Source organism: Protopterus annectens, chromosome 5.part0 (assembly GCF_019279795.1).
Source record: "Protopterus annectens isolate FY-2018-M chromosome 5.part0, PAN1.0, whole genome shotgun sequence".
NCBI lineage: Eukaryota > Metazoa > Chordata > Ceratodontiformes > Protopteridae > Protopterus > Protopterus annectens.
The window spans coordinates 1,511,787,245-1,511,807,927 of NC_056735.1; the positions used below are offsets into that span (position 1 = coordinate 1,511,787,245).

The 20,683-nt window shown below is 38.8% G+C and overlaps 1 protein-coding gene across 1 annotated transcript in view; it reads right to left on the reverse strand.

Annotated features, from left to right (window-relative positions):
- The window catches only part of LOC122802390 (E3 ubiquitin-protein ligase listerin-like), a 1,831,112-nt gene that overhangs the window by 1,315,852 nt on the left and 494,577 nt on the right, over nt 1–20,683 (reverse strand). The window contains exon 8 of the mRNA XM_044072016.1: nt 9,897–10,700. Within this exon, the coding sequence (XP_043927951.1) occupies nt 9,897–10,700 (804 nt within the window). The remainder of the gene's footprint in view (nt 1–9,896; nt 10,701–20,683) is intronic.

Below are 20,683 nucleotides of genomic sequence, written 5' to 3' on the forward strand. Positions count from 1 at the left end.
ACAGGAAACACACTTGCAAATAACTGAACATGTGACTTTGATAAAGAAAGGTTTTCAGGGTGGTTATTCAGTATGGTTATTCAGTAGAATGCCTGGGACAAAGAAAAAGATGAGTACTTATATTAACTGCAAGAAGAGCTTCAATAGTGATATACGAGGATAAAAAAGATAACAATGGTAGACTTGCAGTACTAAGGGGCCACCATAAAGGGAGGAGAATTACACTGGCATGCATTTACATACCTAATTCTCGGAGAAATAATCAGCTTTCAGCCAGGAATATTACTCATAGATGGGGACTGAAATTTGATTTGCAACACTGAAGATGTGCCCCCCCAGCCCAGAAGGGAAAGCATAACAAAGAAGGGTAGATATTTGAAGAAATTTATGAAAATATTTGGCATGGAAGATGTAAATTCAATAACTGGAGTTTGCAGTGAATTCACATATTATTCCACAACAGACAAAAACTGGGCTGGGCAGAATTCATACTTCACATGAACATGTGCATTTAATTGAAGGTCTTGATACACACCCAATAATTATTTCAGATCATGCGCCAATAATAACTAAAATAAAAACACAGGGTAATGAAATAAAAATTAAACACTGGCACTTTCCCTCCTATCTGTTAAAAAGACAGAATTTAAGGAATGGGTAGTAGAAATATTCAGGGGCTATTAGAGAAAACAGAAATTTCTTCTGAAAGTACAGCTAGGAGTGGGATACAATTAAAGTGGAGTTTAAAAATACAGTGGAAATAAAAGAAATGGACATATGGTTAAGAACTAACACAAATTATTTAGAGGAAATGACAAATGCTAAATTATTGCAGAATATGGGGAATCTCACACTACAAGAACAGGAGCAGCTGCAGAATGCATAACAGAAAATAACAGATTACCTCGATAATATTCATGAGTTTAGATGACTGATGTTAAGCAACTGTTTTTGGTAATAACTAGTGGACAAAAACTTTTAGCACAATGACTCAGGCAACAGAAAGTAAAAAAGGCTTTTGCCAAGCTTAGGGAGCCTATAACAAGGAGGGTAAAGAGATCCTGCAGAGGTATTAGACATATTTTGGAAGTTCTATGAAAGTCTGTATAAAGCAGAGAAATATGAAAAATCAAGAAAACAGGAATGGAGAAAAGAGATTCTACCAATAGGGATGACTGCAATTAGGGATACAGACAATAGGCAAGAGGGGACTGGAATTTATTGGAGAAAACTGGCAAAGGAACCAAGTTATTTGGGAGCAAGTAATTACAGAGGGAAAGGTAACAGAATGAGAAGATGCCAATAATTTATTTGGACTGCAGGTTAGAGATTGTCTTCCTTATCAAGGATTGATATCAGAATACAGGCAAAGAGAAAGAAATATGGGGGTCCTAAATGAAAAAACAGTACTGGTAGAGTTTTTAGTAGAATCTAGAAGAGAAGCTGCCATTAAGAAAGGAATAATTAGTACAGCATATAAAATATTGCTTGACAACTATAAGAATCAATCACAGGAGGTTAGAAAGGATTGGGAAGAGAGACTGGATAAACAATTCATAAAGAAACAATAGAGGGTATATGTATGCCTCCCAAATATGCAACGAAGTCTAGATTAGAAGATTTAGGATCTGCACTTGCAAGTGTTTACATAGGTATGTTTATACCCTAAGTAGACTCCAGACAGTTTTTCCTCGGGTAGACAGCAAATGTTGGAGGTGTGATGGGGGAAGAAAGAGGTAACTGGGAACATATTTTCTGGGAGTGTAATTAACTGGCAGACTTTAAAGATTCCCTGCAGACTGCTCTGTCAGAAATGCTGAGTGAGCAAACTGGTCTAACTAGGGAAATTATTTTTCTGAGCCATGATAACAGAATCATAACTGCCTAGACATAGTAAGCATTGCTTAGTCTATGTATGGTGGTTGCCAAAAAAGCAATTACTACAAAATAGAAATCATAGTCTAAAGCAACTATACTGGAAGTCTAAATGAACTGTGCTAGAAGCACTGAATATAGTAACAGAGATAAAACAACTGGAATTGGGATCTTTATAAAAGTGTGGGAGCAAATTACATACGAAAAATGGGAATTGTGGGAATGATGCATACAGGAGGAGAAGAATGAGCTTTAAAAGAAGGCAAGACTTGAACGAGCTATGTAATATTTGATTGACCATGATTAGTTAGCATATAAGTGATTCATGTTTGCAATTAGGATTGTGTCAGTAAGGTTTGTGATGTAAAATACTTGCAACTGTATTGTGTCAATATGGTTTCTTTTCATTTACATAAATGTATGATTGCCTATGTCATAAGTGATAATGTTAATAAAGATGTTCTTTGTTTAAAAAAATGAATCTACAGTTTCAATCATTGTATGAATTACTCACCTTTCAATTTATGTCTCCCAAATCTCATATGCTTATGTTTTGATGTATTTTCAGCACATTATTCTCTTGTGCCCAAATAATCAATTTAGCCATGTTTTTTTTTGCAGGCATGCCCTATCTGTAACGCATGCAATCAGTTTACCCATTTTCATGTCATCTGTATACTGACTGTAGAATACCTCAATGGAACAACTATTTTGCCAATTGCTGAAGCCAATTATCTTTTCTTTGTACTTGGCATCATTCTTGAAGAAAGAAGGACGGAAGGAAGGAAGGATTCTGCTCAGGAGTAGAGTCTTGTCTGTATTTAATACAAGCAAGGAGTGTTCAGGCATATCTACCTGCATATCCATCAGGGTTTTGCGTTCTAAAACATTCACACCCACATGGACCACCACCATGTTGTAGTCATATTTGTCAGGTGAAACAGCTTTAAGGTCTGTTGAGACATCAGAGATCCTGGTACCTGAAAGACAACTCACTGTCACCCTTTGTCCAGCCTAGTGAAAGAAGAATAGTGTGTCTATCACCAGTGATTAAAACATTTTTACTTGTAGACTGGTTCTGTGAACTGGATTTGGGATGATTTATACCCTGATGACTGCTGAAAGTGTGCTAGAAGGTGACGTGGAGTTTGATTTTCACTGAGACCTAGTCTTTGTGCATTTAGGAGGCTTGGGCAAGGATTTTTTTTTTACAGCCTCAGTGCAAGTCATTTTAGTGTTGTTTGGTGTAAAGTGCTGTGAATGGTAGGTGGAATATGAATGACTGGCACGCTGCAGAAATTTTTAAACATCTGTGGTAATAAAATAAAGAAGATTTGTCATATGACTGCGTCTCATCAATGCTTACATTGTGGAAATCAGGCATTTAAACTTTGTATAGACTACATTCCCTCCAAGTCTATTTCATTTTAACAGCTTTGTGACTGTCCTTCTCAGAGTTTATGTATGGTGTTTGAAACATGCGTATGTATCCTGACCAGGTTTATTTAAAAGATTAAAGAATGAATCCAAGTAGTAAATGAATATTTCATGGCAGCCAGCCATACTGAAGATGCTTCACATTTTCAAGAAAAAAAATTCAGAGAGACTGCACACATTTTGCTTAACTGTTTGTGATTGAGGCGGTTAGCCATTTGGTAAAAAGAAATTACAATTTCCTGCTAACTGTACTGATGGGCATATCTTACCTGTTGTTAAAGAAAGCATGGGCATACAACAGACTGGTTGATGGAAGTACTGAATGATTGTCATGTTAAAATGAATCCATTCAAACAGAATGTGCGTGGATGATCATGAAGTAAGAGGTGCAAGTGTCTTCTTGAGTCAGGTGAATTCTGGGGTAAAATAAGTAAGGAGGGTGAGCTCCGTGGCACAAAGAGAGAAAATCCTTATTACAGCTCGGGTGTCTGAGATGTTGGCAGGAAGAGATAGGTATGCCCATCAGAGGAGAAGACATTCATAAAGGGGTTCCATCTGAGAGGCGTGGTCTATAGTGAGGAGTTGTCCTCAGACGTAAAACATGCAGACACCACGGGGGGAACAAATGGCAGGTCATAAAAGAAAAAAAATATCTTGGGGGAGGCAGTTAGTGGCATAACTCCTCTCCAAGACACTCTTAGGTTCAGTGTTGGACCCAGCCTTAAAATGCAGATAGTCCAAGGGCTATAGGAGTGGCTAACAGATCCGGCACTGGATACGGACCCTAGGGTTAGCTGGAAATAATAAAGTAGAAAGGGAATGTATAAAAGAAAAATAAAAAAGTAATAACTAATGAGGGCAATGTGTTGTCGCACCAGGATAGTAAAGCGTTCCTTAATGGAAGCACCTGGGGACGTGTGTCTGTGTGTGTGTGTGTGTGTCTGTCTGTCTGTCTGTCTGTCTGTCTGTGTGTGTGTGTGTGTGTGTCTGTGTGTGTGTGTGTCTGTGTGTCTGTGTGTGTCTGTGTGTGTCTGTGTGTGTGTCTGTGTGTGTCTGTGTGTGTCTGTGTGTGTCTGTGTGTGTGTGTGTGTGTGTGTGTGTGTGTGTGTGTGTGTGTGTGTGTGTGTCTGTGTCTGTGTGTGTGTGTGTCTGTGTGTGTGTGTGTGTCTGTGTGTGTGTGTGTGTCTGTGTGTCTGTGTGTCTGGAATCCCAAAAAGTTACCACAAGGCAATAAAACAGGGAACAGTTATCTTTGAAATGGTACAGGTTTACCCAATGCTGGAAGGAAGCATTATACACAACTGTTAAGGATGCGGAGGCTGCAACACTACTACAAACCTAGATCAAAAATGAATACAGTTTTAAGACAGGGTCCCCTCTCCTTTTTTTAAGTTACAGTTGTTATGGTAATTGAACTTGACTGCAATTTGCTTTCAGGGAGTCTTTTTTTGGGGGGGAGGGGTTTAACTTTTGGTCAATAAAGGGATTCTATTAGACATTACCGGGTACTGAAAACATTTTTTTTCTAAATACATAAATTATGTTCACTGAGAAACACTGGCATTTAGGGGATTTGTGTGATGCAAAAATGGAAATTAGTATTTGTTAATATACTGCAATTTGTAAGGTCACATTTTTAGCTAGCTACTAAAAATAATACATTCAGTAACTTTAGGTGAGTTACAAATGAATGTAGTAATTGAATATTGAACACAGATCAAATTACGTGGTTGCAGACTTGTTGGACATTTAATTTCTCAGTTACACATATCATTGCGTTCTATGATAGAAAAGTAAAAAATGCAAAGGTTTGTTCATACGTTCATAAATGGTTATTAGGCTATTGGACCAACAGCCACTGTAAGCCTAGCCAAGCTTACCCCAAATTTACCAAGATATTTCTGATGTGTTAATACCCCAAAGGGATTTTATGAGTTATAGGTTCATAGGTAGGTACTAGGCTATCTGCCCGAAGGCATTTATAAGCCTAGCCAGAATGTGTTGGCTTTCGCTGCCCCCTTAGATTAGTTCCCTGTGCCTCTGTCCAGCAGAGCCACTGAAGTGACCCCTGGGATAAACTTTCTGTTTCCCATCCACTCATCAAGGTTTCTCTTGAAGAGTGTCATCGAGGAGCTCTGCCTAATGTAGATTGGAATCTTGTTCCAAAGCATGGGAAGTCTCTGGGACAGGAATCTATCCCTCCAGCGCATTCTATTTATTGTTGTGGTGAGGTTTAGATCCCTAGAGCCTGTGGTTCGAGGGGATAAGCTTTTCTTTAGTTGGAGCCTGTCCATCAGTTCTGGGATGGACATGGCCTTATATGTCAGGTAGAGATCACCTCTGAGTAGGCGGTATGCAACCGAGTACAGCTGGAGTTTCTTCAGTCGAGCTGCATAGGGCATCTGTTTGAGGCCAGTGATCTTCTTGGTGAGGTACTTCTGTGGTCTTTCCAGCTGTTGCAGGTGTCTTGTAAGATACATCCCACATGGGGCACTGTACTCTATGACAGGTCTGATGAGTAGAGGGGCACAATGACCTCTTTTGATCTGGATGTGAACCCTTTTGTGATAAGGTGGGCCACGTAGAAGAATTTTCTAATCACTTTGGCAATGTGATTATCAAAGGAGAGATTACTATCTACTTGGGTCCCCAGATCCCTTATTACGTCTTCCGTATTTAGGGGACTACCACCTATGTGGTAGTTTGTGGGTACTTTGTTTTTTCCAAAGGGGATGACTATGCACTTTTTGGCATTTAGCTTGAGGCCATGATTTTGACACCAGGTATCCGTCTCAGTGAGACCCTTTTGGAGGATGTCTGTGTCAGCCGGAGAGTCAATTATAGCCCCTAGTTTGCAGTCATCTGCGAACTTGGTCAGCCATAGTCCTCCTGTGCTTGCCTGTACCTCTGAGAAGTATATGCCGAACAAGAAGGGTCCTAGGACTGAGCCCTGGGGAACGCCACTTGTAACCGGTTTACAGTAAGACCTAGCTCCCACAACTCTTACCATGTGGGTTCTGTCCGTGAGCCAGTTGGCAACCCATCTTGTGACATAGGGGTTTATGTTCTGTTATGTTTATGTTATGATACAGGTTTTATACATAGATGCCAAACTGGGGGTATATTTGTGATTTCTCATCCATTTTCCAAGTTATCTTTGAACATGGTTAGGGATGAGCTTTACTTTACATGGATGGGAAGCCTGTTCCAGGGAAGGGGTAATCTTTGAGATGCATAAACATGTCCCCCCCCCAAAATGTTCTATCTCAAATGAGGTTTGGGTCCTTAGAACAGGTACTTCTGATGCTATTTGTTTTGCAGGCATGCAACAAATCAATCAGTGTGGGATCAGAAAATGCCTTATAGGCTATCTATAAATAACCACTCAGCAGTCTAGGGGAAACCAGTACAGGGATAGGGCTTCAAGATGGTCCACATAGGACTTGCTGATTACTCCCTGTATTCTTTTAGTGGGGAACCTGTGTGGTCTCTCAAGCTGTTTCAAGTGTACGGTCATGTACATGGGTGAAGGGTATGTTGTACTCAAAGAATGGTTGGATGAGAGCAGAATACACAGTGGAACAATGGCCTCTTTGGACCTGGATGCCATGCACTTGCTTATAAATTCTGAAACATAGAATGATTTTTCTCACATGTGATGGTCAAAGGTCAAGTAACTGTCAACATGCGATCCCAGATCCTTGACCACTAAGTTGATTTCTAGGGGGTGTATACCAATGTGATAATTTTCAGGGATGGTTCTCTTTCCAAAAGTTACTATTATGCATTTTTTTGCATTGGGTTTTAATCAGTGACTCTGGCATCAGTGTCAGGCCCTTCTAAAGGGTTATTTGTCTCTTTAGTGGATTTAATGACCACTCTTAGCAGTTTGCAGTCATCTGCAAACTTGATCGGCCAGGGGCCCATGATGTTTGTCTTGACTACAGAGGAGAAGAAGATGCCAAAAAGGAAAGGCCTTAGCACCAATCCCTCCCATTTCCTAACTTCTGTGTGTCCTATCATCGAGCCAAGCTGGCCACTGATTGTGTGACATACAGACTTACTCCTAATTTTCTAAGTTTGTGTGCAATGCCTGAGAGAGATATTGTGTCAAATGCCTTGGCCAGATTGAGGGGGAAGCGTGCATTGTTTTTCCCATGTCCATAGCTTTAGTGACTTTATCAAAGAAGTCCACCAAGTTGAGTAGGAATGACCTGCCTTTGACAAAACCAAACTGGGTTGGGTCCAGTGTCTCCAGGTTCCCTATATCATTGTTCATCAGATCCATGATAATTCTTTCATAGGTTCATAAATGGTTATTAGGCTATTGGACCAACAGCCACTGTAAGCCTAGCCAAGCTTACCCCAAATTTACCAAGATTTACCTTTTTTGTCATCTATCTGACCATGGAGTGGGTATATAAAAGTTTAGAAAGTCGGTGGGGGCTTGTCCCTCACAAGGAGAAGAGAGTGCTTCTATTAAGTTGATGTACCAACCTGCTGTGCTTAATCAATTCAGAATTATGGATCTGTAGTTCACCGGGTCTGTGGAAGGCCATACTTTGTGTAGAGGGATAACTGTTGCAGTCCTCCATTCATTTGGCACAAAGCCTGTCTGGAGGCTATGGTTAAAAAGAGGTTTTAGGGAGCTTGACAGGTCATGTTTCATGCTATTCAGAAAGCATCCTTGGATATTATCTGGGCCCATCAAATCAGTGCTCTTGGCCATAGAAATCACAAACAGAATATGCTCCCTGGTGATGGTTGATGGAGAAATGGTGGAAGGGATTTTCTGGAAGGTGAAATTATCATCCAGCAGATTAGCTATATCCTCTAGCTCTGTATAGGTAGTAACATTCACCATTAGTTTGGCACATTGTTGGTTGTAGACATAACTGATGAAATCCTCATGATTGTAATTAGTTTATGATGTTATTTTATCTCAAAGCTGGCTTTAGTGGACTTGGTGCTTACTCAGACTGATGACTGATTTGTTTTCTTTTTATCTTGCTGGGCAATGCCCTTCCTGTTTTGGACATGACTTTCTTTCTTTTGTTAAACAACCTATTTATACTGGGATTCGGGTGTCTTGTTTTTGGAAGTAGCCCTATGTTTATTTTGGGTAGGTACAGCTGTCTCTATGCAGCTACTTACATGATTGTACAGGGATTCTGTTAACAATTCCGTATAAGCAGCTGTGTAAGACAGGAGAACATTTGCAATAATTGCACAAGGTCCAAGGTTTGATCCTGACCTCCGGCCAATGCCTATATGGAGTTTGCATGTCCTCCTTGTGTCTCTCTGGGTTCCTCCCCCTCAAAAAAGAAAAACATGTTGAGTGTTTTCACCTCAAACTTACCAAAAATGGAGTTGTGGCCAGCAGCATAAACTCCAGATGGTGCTCTATATGGGGAAAGAGATGTATAAACCAATAGCTTTGGGCATCAACTGTGGTGCACAGTATCTTCTGGATAGGAGAACACAGATCACAGGCTACACACAGTGTCAGGGCTAGCCACTTGATGGTGTAAAAGATGGCTCGCTGAGCACAACTTAAGGCTGAACTCCCAAGTCACTGTTTGCCATGAGAAATCAGTGTCAGTGCAGTTATCAAGTGGCCACCACCAGTGATTATTTTCTCTAAGGAGATTATTCCCTTTTCTGTCATCTATCTGACCACGGAGTGGGTATATAAAAGTTTAGAAAGTTGGTGGGGGCTTGTCCCTCACAAGGAGAAGGGAGTGCTTCTATTAAGTTGATTTACCAACCTGCTGTGCTTAATCAATTCATTCCTTACTGACTTGCAAATGGATGAGTCACTGTTGTCACCCCCCCCCCCACACACACACACACACACACACAATGGCCTCCAATTCCAGAACCAGTCCAAATGATGCAAGTGCAACAAAAAAGTGCTTTCCAAGAATGGTGCTTAGGGTCTAATGAACCTGTTATTACAGCTTTCTTTTCCACTAATGTATACAAATCCATGTTACAGCTTAAAATATAATGATTTAATAAAGATGTTTCATAAATAAATAAAAACGACAAGCAGTAGCAGTATAACTTGGGGGTTTTCATGGAAATATACAACCCCACTGTGATGCCACCACACTTCAAGTCTCAGCAGAGAGGTTAAGGGCAAACATAACACCTAGAAGAAGGTTCCCATTATAACTGCTGGGCCACAATACAAGGAATGCTTTAGGTGGTAACTGTGGCCCCAAAATGAGACAAAGGTAAGCTGAGAAAACGGACAACATTAATCACAACTGTGTGGTTCTTCCCCTCAAAAATATTAAAAAATGTTGAAAAGGACAGTTCCTTACAGCAATGCAATGAAAAGTTATTGGAATGTTTAGAATGTATAAGCTCTAACTAGAGCATATGCAGTCCACAATCATATCTCAAAGGTAACCAAATACTAACGTACTCAAGTTATTTCCCACTGAAGTTGCAGTCAACACAATACTCAATTTGTAAAAAGTACAGCTGTAATCTTAACACACATACATTTTGCTGCACTCCACAGTCACTAGGCATAATAATATTGTGCTATATGCAAACTGAAAATTAGTTCTTACCTCAAACAGGCGATCCAGTATATTTTTCCTTTCTTTATTATTGTGGCAGCAGTGCAAAATGCTATAAAGGATATCAACCAGGAAATGTGTGTCTGCCTTGGTACCTTCCTTCAACCAACCAAGTAGTTTATGATTCAAAAATTGTACTGCAGGATTTTCAACAGCAGTGGGGTCTGTACTTGATACAGAGTTAAGCATATTTTTCTTCAATTCACAGTCTAGGAGTACATGGAAGACTTCACGAGATGGAAAGGCACTAGTCAGCTCAGAGAGGAATCTCAGATGCCTACTTGAATTCTGTTCATTGACATACACTACACTCAGTTCAGCAAGTCTGCAAACAAGATCCTCCAAAGGCTGCCTTCTTCTGTGCGAAAGTTGTGCAGTGCTGGTAGTGCCTGGATCACTTGCAGCAATGGTAGGCATTTCGGGTATATACTCATTATGTGCTTCAAAAGACATCTGCTTCACACAATCCACACCCTCTTCCACCTCTGCAAATCGAATCTTTGTATTCTTTTTAATGCTGTCCAACTGTATATCAGGTTTTCGAAGAATGTTAAGTAAGCCTGAGATGCCAGCTAAAGATTTCTCATTTGCATCAGTTACATCTACATGATGAACACAAAGTTGGGCAAAACCACCCCAAAAATCATTCAGCAGTCTCCCGAATGTTTCTGCTGTGCTGTCATCTACATTATCCACTCGTTTTTCCCAGGAAGCCAGCATTAAAGCTGTTTGATGAAACAAAATGCCATTCTGGACTGCTGGGCTCTTAAGCATTAAATCCATGAGCTGTAAAAACTGAAAAGCAAAAAGAATTTTAGTTTCTAAATGAATGAAATGCACATTTTAGTTTTCTAATTATTATTTCTGATCATCTTTTCCTGACATTTGTAAAAGTCTTCATAAGAATTGTAAGAACTTTTTGTAAAGGTAAAGGAAATTAATATTTACTATCAAGGAAGACAACCTCTACTGAAATATTTACTTGTGAAATAATATATTAAAAATAAAATCCACCACAAAATCAAAAGGAAAAGGGTGACGACGAAACTGGGGAGTTCTGGAAATAAGGACAGCTTGATTATGGATGCAGGTAATTAAGAAGAACAACAACCATACAGAATATTACACTCATACAGTAGCAGAAAGTATTCCAAGAAATCAGCCAATATGGGAATTAAAAAAGGAGATTTTGCCAATAAGGATGACTGCAAACAGAGATATAGAAAATGGTCAAGAGGGACCTGGAATTTACTAGAGAAAATTAGCAAAGGAACCAAGGTATTGGGGGCAGATAACAAGAGAATGTAAGGTAATGGACAGAGACAGACAGACAGAGAGAGAGAGAGAGAGAGAGAGAGAGAGAGAGAGTGTGTGTGTGTGTGTGTGTGTGTGTGTGTGTGTGTGTGTGTGTGTGTGTGTGTGTGTGTGTAAGGGATGAGGCCAAGTAGAAGTTACATACTGTCTTCCCTAACAGGGATTACTAACAGAGTATAGGCAAAGAGAAAGGGACAGGGGATTGATAACGTTGATCAAGTTTTTAGTTGAGTCTACAAAAGAATCTGCCATTAAAAAGGGAAAATTAGTGGGGCATATAAAATACTGCATGATAATTATAAGAATCAATCAGAGGAGGTTAAAAAAGATTTGCATGACAGACCAGAAATTCAATTTACAAAGGAACAATAGGAAGACATCTCTATGGCTCCCAAGTACACAATAAGTCCAGAGATCCACAGGTATTTTTATACCACACGCAGACTTCAGAGAACTTTTCCTCAGGTAGATGCAGGTGGTGTGTTGGAAAAGAGACAGGTAATTGGGAACGCCCCCCCCCCCGAAGTATAATGTGTTGGCAGATTTTAAAAACTCACTACTGGGTACTTTGTCAGAAATATTGGAGGAGCAACTGGTTGTAATTAAGAAAATTATTTTTTTTTTGAGAAGGGAATAAGATCTGAATTGATTAGACATAGTAAAGCCTTACTAAGTTTAATGCTACTGGCTGCCAAACAAAGCAATCAAAACATAAACCAATATAAATGAAGCACTAGTACTGTAAAGTAATAAAAGAAATGAAGATGGGATCTTTAGAAAAGAGAAGGAATAAATTACAATGAAATAAATGGAATTTGTGGGAACAACACATACATAATGATGCTCAGGAGGAGTGAATTTTAAAGAGATGGCAGGAATTGAGTAATTTATTTAATGCTGGACTGAATGACAACTGTTAAAAACATACAGGTATACTACAAGCAAAAAATTAGAAATATCACTATGGTTTGGCTTCTCTTCTATTAATGTACGTGTACCAATGGCACACTTGCAACTATCGACAAAGCAGATGGACAAACCAAGAATAAAAAACACTTGGTACAGAAAATAGGCAACCATGTCAAGAACATTCAGTTTTTATTGTGATATTAGCACTTTCATTCTATGAACCGTAAAACTTCATCAGATACACATACCCACTCAATTCCTTTCCTTAAATAGTTACTACAAGTCATATGACTACCACTTAACAATCATGTGATGTCTTTTTAAAACCATCTCATAATAAAACCAGCACCATACAGTCAAAAAAATAAAAGTTATATAAAAAATCACAAATGACATTAAATTGCCACTCAAACACTAATGACGAGACATTTCCAAACTCATCCTAACTAGCTCATGTTACCTAACCAAAGATTTAAGTTTTAAAAGGGAGCTATGCTTATATTATCATTCAGCTCCAGATATTTATTCGATTGCAGCCTCAACTGCCAAATTTGTTCTTACTTTTCTAATAAAATGGACAATGGACCCCCACCCCATGGAGTTTTTTTCTACCTTGTCCAGCACAGTAAATTTAAACCAATGGTCATTATACTGATCCAGGTGTCTATACAAGACATTAGTAGTTTTATGTTTTTATGCATTTAATAAGTTTATCCACCACATAACCACCCCCTCTCCTAATTCCCCACCCCTCAATTACCATCACCCGACTAAATACCGCTACATTAGCTTAAAAACCAAAAGCTACGAAAAAAACAAACAAATTTTTAAGACTCATAAGCAACTTAAAAATTAATCTTATGAAGGCTGGAGACATCCACCCCAACCCTGGCCCATCCACAACAGCAGACCCAAGCACACCATCTAACAACCCAACGTGTACTACCCAGACTGATAGACTTCCAAACTAATTTCTGGTCTGTCATCTCAACATCAGAAACCTAAACAACAAGATCCATAGCCTACATGGACTCTTAGCTGTTCACTCCACTGACATCCTCTGCCTCACAGAAACCTGGCTAAAACCAATAACCAAAGATAACGAAATAACATCCTTAGACTGGCCCGGATCTCCAGGAAAGGTGGCAGGGTAGTTGTACTATACAAGTCTACCCTAACAATAACAAATGACACCCAACAGCCACTCTCATCACCAAACTAATAATAAACAAAAATAAATGCAGATACATTGTCTGCATTTATATTCCACCAAGCAAGAATGATAATACTCTAGAAAATATCTTACATTGGCTAGCTTCTAACTATCCCCAGGAAACCATTGTCTTGGGGGACTTTAACACTGATTGGAACACCTGCTCCTCTGAAACTCCCTCCACCCATTTAAACTTCCACAGGTTTACTCAGATCATTGCCACTCCCACCCGATTTAGCAAAAACAGAGTCAAAGATAGCATCCTTGATTGGATACTTATTAACAGCCACCCCCAGAAGTACAAGTCAGATACAGTACCCGATGATCTAAGTAGCCCACTTACAAAACTATAAGAAAAGTCAGGAACTTTAACCTTGACAACTTCCAAAATGAACTCAAGCATGTAATTGGAATGTCTTGAAACGACTCCCATTACAAGAAGCAGTTGAGTACTTCAATACCAGATTTCTGACTATCCTTAACCACCATGCTCCTACCCGTACCATCCATGTAAAAGCCACCGTTGCATCATGGCTATCTAAAGAAACAAAAACCAAACAAAATTAAACTAAAACAATGCCTGGGCCAGGTGGCATGTTACCAAAGTCACTGTGGACCAAGTAAGATACCGGCAGTTAAGGAACCAGACCAAAAAATCTGTCATTCTAAATAAAAAAAAATCACTACACTCTCCTACAACAAAAATATCAGCTAAAAACCTCAACAGTTCTGGGCTGGTATTAACAATCTTCTTCACCTAGGTGGTTCCACCACTCCCACCCCATCAGCTGCCCTTGATAAATCCCCTGTAGAAATTCCAAACGGCTTCAACTCCTTCTTTAATGAAACTATCCATTCTCTAGCTACTCATCTCACTCCAGTTCTGGCACATCTAGCCCTGATCCACCCAGCACCCAACCCACCTTTACCTTTCAAACCATACCTAACAACCTGATCCAGACCTTACTCAAAAAGCTAAAACCTACTACACTAGCTGCCGACCACCTCCCAGCTGAATATCTTCAAAAAGCAGCTGATGCCATAGCACTTCCCATTTCTATTCTGATCAACAGATCCATCTCAGAAGGATCCATCCCAGCAATATGGAAAATATCACATGTTATACCTCTCCATAAAGGAGGAAGTTCCACAGAATTATCGAACTTTAGGCCTAGAGCCATTCTTTCCCCACTAGCTAAAATCATGGAAAGATGCATATACAAACAAATCATGTACTTTCTTATTCAAAACGGAAAGCTCGCCGACTCTCAACACGGCTTTAGGCCATTCCACAGAACCACCATGGCTCTTCTATCTTTCTCTAATGTCATCAGTCTTCATCGTAACAACAAACTATCTACAGCACTCTTCCTAGATCTCTCAAAAGCTTTCGATATGGTCAACCATCAGCTAATGCTCAATACCCTACAAACTATTGGTTTAGACCAACACGCAATACAATGGCTTCACTCCTACCTAAACGGTAGACAGCAGGCAGTCTTATGGCAGAGCAAGCTGTCATCCCAACTTCCTCTAACCCTAGGTGTCCCACAACGGTCCATACTAGGTCCCTTTCTTTTCTCTATCTTTATCAATAATCTGCACATAACCATCCCAGGAGCCACCTGCATCCAATATGCAGATGACTCGATGCTAATATGCTCCACCTCCTCTCCTACACAACTTCTAACACTCACCCAGTCCACTTTCAGCACAGTAGAAATATGGCTAGCTAATCGCTGCCTGCTTCTAAATCCTAACAAAACCAAGCTACTACTTTTCTCCCCTAACCATAGAATTTCTCCTCCTTCCTTCAACATCAAATCTAGCAGTGACACCATTATCTCCCCTGATGACCATACAAAGCTTCTAGGCATAATAACAGACAATAACCTTAAATATGACAAACATGTCAATCACACTATTAAGTCAGTCAACAAAAAAATTAGCTCCCTGTTAAAGAGCCAAACTTTTCATTACCCCCCCTAGCTAGGTTAACTATTGCAAGATCACACCTCCTCTCTACCCTTATGTATTCCTCCCCTGTACTCACCAAACTATCCAAAACTGATCTCAACAAATTATCAGGATGCAGGATGTTACAATCATATAGCCAGATTCGCTACTGGCATGGCTTTTAGGACTCACCATTGCCAGAACCTCAAAGCACTGGGATGGGCTAGAGTATCCTACCCTTGTACAGTTCAACCAACTTAGAATAGTGCATAAAATACTCCAGCAACCTGATAACACCCCTGCCTCAAAAATATTCTAACCCCTCATAGTGCCCCCAGGCCATTATGCTCAGCTGATAAACTAATTATATTGACCCAAAAATCCAACAACTCTGCAGGCAATGCTATATTTGCCAACTCAACTGGTAAAATCTGGAATCTACTCCCTACTACCGTTACCAAGGAAACCTCACTACCCCTATTTAAAAGGGAACTCAAAAAATACCTCACATCTCATTGGCTGTGCTCTTGTTCTAAACCTGACTAACAACTTCACTAATACATGTCTTGCTACCCAACCTGCTGTTTAGCCAAGTATCTATGCCTCACAGCATTTGAATGTCTAAGCATTGTGAATTATGAGATCTGATTGTATTCTATGTTCACATTTTCTGATACGTCTTTGCCAATCAGATGCAAGTCTGCACATTGTGTATATTGGTATATTGACATCTGCCTGTATTCTTTGTCTATATTTTTCTAAACATGTCTGCCTGAGTTTATCACTCAGTGATGTATGTACTGTCTCTTTTTTGGTATGTGGAGCTTTTCTCCCCAGCCCTCCGCTGAAAATGGACATATCAAGTCGGACTATCCCGGTCAACAAATGTAAAATAAAATAAATAAATATATCATAAATATGTTTGTAAATAGGACTATGGAGCCTAAGTTCCATTTTGCCCACATAAAAGGCTTCACACAGGTGACAGAGAGCTCCGCAGTCCACCACTGTGGTGTCACAATTGTATTTACCTTGCAACAAAATTCCCTTGTTGTTAATATAAACTCTATTACCTTCCAAAATATACTTACACATACTACATCTCCCACATTTGGACATCCTAAGGTATGTAACTATAGCTTTTTTTTTTTCCTTTCCAAGAGGTTTTTCAAATTAAGCCCCTTCCTATATACTATAATGGGCCTTTCTACCACCCTCTCAAACACATTATTACCTTTCCTTAGGATGCCCCTCTGTCAATTGTGTGAAGCCTTTTATGGGGGCAAAACAGAACGTAGGCTCTGTAGCTGTATTTACGAACATATTTATTATATAAGAAAAAAATAAAACTACCAATGCCTTGTATAGACACCTGGATCAGTAATCAGTACAGTGATGTTGTTGTTCTTCTTCTTTCGGCTTTTCCCGGTTAGGGGTCGCCACAGCGGAACTCCAGTCCGCGAATGGTTGGCAGTACAGTGCCGAGGTGCCAGCCTGACGTCCAACCTTCAATGAAGGCACGCCCATTCACGCATGTCTTTCGAACGCTACTCAACCACGGGGAGGACATGCAGACTCCACACAGAAGGCGCTCCAGCCGAGAATCGAACGGGAAAACCTCTTGCTGTGAGGCGACAACGCTACCGCTGCACCACCGTGGCTTCTAGTTATCAAAATCAGTATAGTAATGATTGGTTTAAATTTACCATGCTGGACAAGGTAGAAAAAAAAAAAAAAACGGGACATCCAAGGTCCATTTTATTAGAAAAGGCAAGGGCTAATTTGGCAGTTGAGGCTTGAATCGAATAATTATCCAGGGTTGAATGATAATATAAGCATAGCTCCCCTTTTAAAACTTAAATCTTTGGTTAGGTAACATGAGCTAGTTAGGATGAGGTTAGAAATGTGTCATTAGTGTTTGAGTGGCAAGTTAATATGTTATTTGCGATTTTTTTACATGACTTATTTTTTTGACTGCATGGTGCTGGTTTTATTATGAGATGGTTTTAAAAGGACATCAAACGACTGTTAACTGGTGGTCATATGACTTGTAGTAACTATTTAAGGAAAAGAATTGAGTGGGTATGTGTATCTGATGACATTTTATGGTTCACAGAATGAAAGCACTTATCACAATAAAAAAACGAAATGTTCTTTACGCGGTTGCCTATTTGAAGTCCTATTTGCTGTACCGAGCATTGTCCTTTTACAGTTGCAACTATGACTTAATAAAGAAGCAATCCACTTCAGATATGAAGTACTTTAATATTCATTGCTAAATGTTTAAATAGCTTAGTTCAATTTCCTTGCATTCAGTGAGCACAGCATGAAAGGCATTAATAAACACAAGCATATCAAACTAGACAACTGACTAACTTAAAAGAAAATCCATCTGCTGCTGATGGTAAATGAAAATGCCATCCAAAGAATGTAGACTGCAATAGTGTAATAAGCAAGCACTGAAAACCTTCATGCAAGTCAAATGATACAGAAATTACATATCTGCTATCCTTGATTTTGATGGCCGTGTGCAGTAGGTAAATCCTGAGAAGAATTCCAAGCATTACACATTAAAGAAAGCCTAAAAGGACTCCTGAAAAATGAAGCCTGATTCTTGAAATCACAGCCTATGAAATAATGAAGATCACAAAAATATTTACAATGGAGAATAATTTGAATCATTAGAGGGAGGCATATGCTTCATTTCACAGTCTTTGATGGCAGCACTTTCCAATGGACAGACAGCCACCTTGCAGAGAAAAATAACAGTTAGCAATCAACTTCAGTAGTGTTTGCTTAGCCACTACAAGCCTCCCCTAAAACAAAGTGAAGTAAACAAGTCTGTTCGGTCTTCTCAAAAACTCATTTTTCTTATTCAGAAAAAACAAAAACAAAAACAAAAACAAAAATGCTGCACCAGAGTCAACAAACAGACCTTTAATGTAAAAATATTAGTGCTTTTTTCCAAAATTAAAAGGAACTTCTTCAGTCATAAAATTACTTATACTAATCCACGTCCTTTTACTAGAAAAAAGGCACTGAGTTAGGTAAACAAAACTTTCTAAAGAAACATTTCCCCCAAAAGTGCATTTTTTCCTACTCAAGTAAACAATGGTGGACAATGCACATTCAACACACAAAGGTCTCTCCCCACTTTGATTTTACCCCTGAAAGAAAACAAGGTGACAAATAGTCTGGCTTAAGAAAAGATTCAAAACCACTTTTGAATGAAAATGGGTTAGCCCTCAGGGAAATGAAATCTCTGTGGAAGAACAAATGTGGCTTCCAACAGGTAAAAGTCTGCCACTCATAGATCCTGTAAACAACAGTGATGCTCATCAAGAAGTGTTTCTTCCAAAAGAACTTCAGAGACAATAAACCAGACAGTTTTAACAGGAAAATGACAATCTTGTCAAAATGTGAAATTTGCTCCAATGGAGACGGAGCATTTTTTTCCCCAAAAGTAAAAGTAGACAGAGATGCAGAACCTCCTAAACAAATCAGCCGATAACAGTTCTAGCCACAGTTTTACTCTCAACAATGTCAATATATAATTGGGTAGATAAGTGATGTATAATGTTTGCAACTGGGAGTGTGTCAGTATGGTTTGTGATGTAAAATACTTGCAACTAGGATTGTGTTGATGTGGCTCATTTTCATTTATATAAATGTATGATTGTTTATGTCGTTAAGTGATGGTTCTTGTTTAAAAAAAGGGGCAGTAACTGAATAATTTATGTAATGCTGCATGTGTTATATGATATATAGCAATATGTGTGAAGTATAATGTTTGTTAGCGTTAATTTAATACAGTTTGATTACTTTTGTATAAATGTAACTTTGCCTATGTCAAGTGATAATTCAATAAAAGTGTTTTAAAAAACAATGTCAAGATGTAAAGTTATAGGTATTGAGTGGGATAAAATGAACATGAATTTTAAAAACAGGGTACAAATAAAAGAAAAACAGATGTGGTTAAGAAGTAACAGGAATTACTTAGAGGGGCTGACAAAGGTTGAAGTATTGCAGAATAAGGAGAATCTCAGAACAAGAAGAGGAGCAACTGCAGAATGCTAAAGAGAAAATAAGGGAGTGTCTAGAAAATATTAATGAGTTTAGAAAGATTGCTGCTAAGTAACTGTTTTTTGATAATAACTTCTGAGCATGACAACTTCAGCAACAGAAAGCAGAAAGGGTTATCATCAAACTTTGGTGCCTATAACAAGAAAATTAACCAGAGATCTTGTAGAGGTATTACAGATATTTCAGACATTTTATGAAAATTTGTATAAATCAGAGAAGTATGAAAATCAAGAAAGACCAAAAATGGAAATATTTATGGAAGACTCGTGTATGTCAAGGTTAAAGGTAGACAAGGCTCAACGATTAGTTAAGACTGGAGGAGATGAGATAAAAACTGTGATGTACATCTGCAAAGAAGCCTCCAGGTATAAATAATATTCCTATGGGAATATGGAAGCTATGATGGAATAAAGTAAAAAGGATATGGAAGTTTTTTGTTTAACAGTATTTTAAAGGGAGGGGAAGCACCAACAACCAAGAAGAAAGTTGTGGTAGCTGTAATACCTAAAAACGGTAAGACCCATCCGACCCAGCTTCAATTTTAAATTGTGATTATATGTTTAGGGCTGTAATAGCTAAAGAAATGGAAAAGGTGTTGCCAAAATTGACAAATATGGATCAGTGTGGTTTTGTGGAGGGGAGGCAAACATTTGACAATATTAATAGAAGAATGATGATCCACTGGAAAGCACGGTGTAAGAATATACTGCTGTTGCTGGTGGGTCTTGATATAGAGAAAGCATTCGACAGAGTGAGTTAGGGCGATAAAAGCATTTGCATTCCCTGATACAAAAATAAGGTTAATTAGAAGGATATATGAATGACTGAAGGCAAACATTGAAGTGGGAAGGTTCTTCTCTAACAAGTTGCATCTGAACAGGAGGAACCAGGCAGGGATGTCCTCTTTGCCCTTTATTTGCTTTATATTTAGAGACGATAGCAAAGAAAATAAGGGTCTCAGAAATTCAAAGATATAATTGGTATGTTAATCAATAAAAGTTGGTCTTATTTGTAGATGGTATTATTTTGTACCTACTAAAACCAGAAAAGGACATCTTAGTGTTGTGAAACATCGAGACAGTTTCACGTCTTTTCAGGATATAAAATTAAAGAAGATAAAACAAAGGCTATAGCTGTAAATTATGTACCCACCTCATGAATTGGCCCAGCAATCCTCATATTTGCAGAGAAATGATGAAATTAATTATTTACGATTATGGATTAAAAAGGATTTTGTTATGGAAATTAAGGATATCTGGGAAGAGACTAAACAAAAGATAATACAAAAAACTGAGAAACTGGA